The sequence below is a fragment of the Rhagoletis zephyria genome, unplaced genomic scaffold, assembly GCF_001687245.7.
Source record: "Rhagoletis zephyria isolate East Lansing unplaced genomic scaffold, Rhagoletis_zephyria_1.1 Rzeph_scaffold_10600, whole genome shotgun sequence".
NCBI lineage: Eukaryota > Metazoa > Arthropoda > Insecta > Diptera > Tephritidae > Rhagoletis > Rhagoletis zephyria.
Window position 1 is genome coordinate 1 of NW_016167677.1, and position 3,448 is coordinate 3,448.

Below are 3,448 nucleotides of genomic sequence, written 5' to 3' on the forward strand. Positions count from 1 at the left end.
GGTAAAAACCGTTGGGATATTATTATTATTGGTTTTTTGCAGTGTTACGATTTGTCCATTAAAAATTTTTACAAAATTCTCTCAATGTGGCTCTTTTGACTCATTTTAAGTACACCATCTTGCTGATTACAGTCAATTTTTGCTCCAAGATAATATCGTAATGGGCCACAATCAGACATTTTAAAATTTTTTTCCAACTTCTGTTTTAAGATCTTCAATGACTTGCAAATCGTTTCCAGAAACGAGTAATCCACTGGCAAACAGCGCTATGTGATTTTATAATAGAAAGCCATAAATTTGAAAAAAACGACTACGACAACAAGTAACATTTAAATTGAATCTTTTTTATTATTACCTGAAAATTTGGGTAAATAAGAGCCTTATAAAATGATAACATAATATAACATGACATAAGACAACATCAACAGTCTATACGACCTAAAGCAGTTTTCTAAGTTCATCAGAAGATGGATACTTTTGAAAGTTTATAAATAAGTATGATAGCGACTTTTGGAAGAAGAGTTAACATTTGATGCTGAAACTAAAAATCGAAAAAATTTTACATAGAGCACTTTGCAAGTGGACTACTCAAATAAGAATGTCATCGACATACAAAATTAAATAAAGTGTATAAGAGTCTTCATCAAAATTGAAAAACTGTTGATATACTTGATAAAATTATAAAATTATAATTTTGATAAATGAACTGTCAAACTTTGTAGGGACATCTATTTAACCAAAGTTTATCACGTTATCACGATCACGATTTTGTGGATAAACGTATTAATTTCAGCAAAATTCAACCCTGACAGACTGCCAGGTTGTTGATTTTGCTAAGAACACATAAAAAGCAAATTAACAAAATGGACGAGGTAAGAATGAAACGTAACTAGCCAGATAAGTTAAATAATAAACAATTTTGTGCAATTATTTACCAAGGTGCGTTCATGAAAGAATGCGGATAAATTGATAAATTTAGCAACCTATCCCCTTATCACTTTAGATGAAGACCCATTATATGTTTTACCAAATTTAAAGTACAAACAATAATCATGTCATAATCTGACAAAAACAAATTACATTTTTCGTTCCAGCATCTAGGACTTTGCTTCAAACCATACAGGGATTTCTTAAATTTACATACCATGTCTTGTGAAGCTTGCAGTCCATCTGGAATTTCCATAAAAATCTCTTCTTTTAATGTACCATACTAAAATGCAGTTTTTACATCCAACTGATGCAGAATGTAACCCTTCTGAACACTTACAGCCAGTATAATACCAACAGTAGTCAACTTTGCATATGTTTCCTCATAATCTACACCAGCCTTCCGTAAAAATCCTTTTACAACTAACCTTGCTTTATGACTTACAGGATTTCCATGAGCATCCTCTTTTATGCGGAAAACCCATTTTGATTTTAGTAGCTTTACATTCGGCGGACGTTTAACTAACTCAAATAGTTGTTGTTTTCATTTGAAGATTCACTACGAAGTTTATGCGGATATATAAATTCATTGAAACGGACATCTCTTGCAATAACAATTTTTCGTTTGCTATCATACCAAAGCCTATACCCAGCGGGTGTTTTCGTTAAATTAATACTTCGGCATGGACTTCTGTTAACTATATAAGTTGCAGTAAGAGCTGCTTCACCCCAAAATGACCTTGGAGTACCACTTTCAAGAAGCATAGATCTTACTTTTTCCACAAGCGTTCTGTTGAACCGCTCAGCAACCCCATTCTGCTTTGGAGAATATGCCGTTGTGCATTGAATTTGAATTCCTTTTTGTTTGAAGAAACACATTCCCTTCTTAGACATATATTCACGTCCTTGGTCTATAATTAACATTGCAATAGGTAGGTTATGCATTGATTAGACTACAGCTTCATACTCGACCAGCTTGTCGTAAACTTCGGACTCCTTTTTTTATTAAATATATAAACGCGAAATGACTAAAATCATCAATGAAGCTTACAAAGTATTTGAATTTATCCCAAGTCAAAGGATCGAAGGGACCGCATACATCTGAATGAATCCTTTCTAGCAACCGTGATGATGTTGGACGATTGCCATTAAATGGAGTTCGGCACTGCTTCCCTTGAATAATACATCACAAAAACCAACTGGTTTGTATTGTTCTAAGCCGCGAACTATTTCATTTCGAACGAGATCTTGAACTGAATTGTCACTTGCATGACCCATCCTCTTATGCCTCAAATTGCTTTGATCAGTTTTGCTCAAGTTGGACATCTGTATAATTACAATTTTGAGAATTTTTTGACGGCCAGACAACGCTGACGCTTTTGTTTAGGTATGTTCTCCAGAGAACGCTGCGATCGTGTCGTTTTCGGTTTGCCCATCCTCGCGATCAACACGTTTAGCTTCTTCAGCCAAAAGCCGCTGCTTTGCCAGATCCAACGTAAGATCCGCTTCCCTCATATTTTCAAGAGCCGTTACAACAGGATCGAATATGTCTGGTAAAGTTACAAATAATTGTGCAACGAGATCATTTTCGGTAACCGTAGCCCCAGACGATTTTAGCTTACGGATAAGCTCATCGAAGCTAAGGAAATGCTTTCGTAAGCTCTCATTCCTTTTCATCTTTAAATTTGATAATTGCTTCCGTATCAACGTTTGACTCGAAACATATTTCTTTGCAAAAGTGCATTCCAATGCTGCCCACATTCCTTGGAAGTCTTCTTCTCTCGCACGTATTCCAGGTATTCATCAGCAATCAAGCTGACCAAAACTGATTTCGCCTTCTTATCCTTCTTGCTGAACTGCTCGATTAAGTTCAGCTCCGCAGGAGGAATCCCCTTTATTACATCAAGGAGATCCAGTGCATCTAAATGAAGCTGCACGCGAAAACTCCAGTTTCAAAATTTTCTCCATGAAATTGCAAAATTCCATAGGACGAATCCTTTTTGCTATCGCCCATAACCTCTTATAATTTAATAGTTTTAGCAGTGCAGAATTTACAAATTTATTTTTAAAATGAACAAATTTACAATTAGTTTATATCATCGTATATACTTACAAGTATGGAATCCTATGCCCCTTTTTGTCTATTCTCTTTCTAACAACGGACGTGCCTGCCAAACAGCGGACGTGCCTGCCAAACTGAAAAGCATGATGGCGGCAGTGTTTGACAGGCACGTTCGACGATGCGAACGGCAATGGAAGGTAAGAAATGGAAGATGGATGACATGAGAATGAAATAATTATGAAATAGCAGAATGTCGAAGCAAAAACGAATTTGAGAAATGTGACAATGCGAATGACGTTAAATGAAAGAAATGTAAAATAGCGAAATGTCGAAATAGAAGAAATAGATGACAGGCTCGTATTCAAGGGTTTCGTGAAACAAAAAGTGTTGCTGTGTTGCGCCATAAAATATTTAAATACTTTTTTAATGTGGTTAAATTGAATCATACGCTTTTTTAAT

General features: G+C 35.4%; 1 protein-coding gene across 1 annotated transcript; it reads right to left on the reverse strand.

Moving 5' to 3' along the window:
* Positions 1-2,310: 2,310 nt before the first annotated feature.
* LOC108376533 (uncharacterized) lies at positions 2,311-3,018 on the reverse strand. The gene is made up of 2 exons (XM_017632753.1): positions 2,593-3,018; positions 2,311-2,562 (listed from the first exon to the last, which is right to left on the reverse strand). The coding sequence occupies exons 1-2, from the start codon at positions 2,686-2,688 to the stop codon at positions 2,311-2,313; spliced, it is 348 nt and encodes a 115-aa protein (XP_017488242.1). The 5' UTR covers positions 2,689-3,018.
* Between the last annotated feature and the right edge of the window lie 430 nt (positions 3,019-3,448).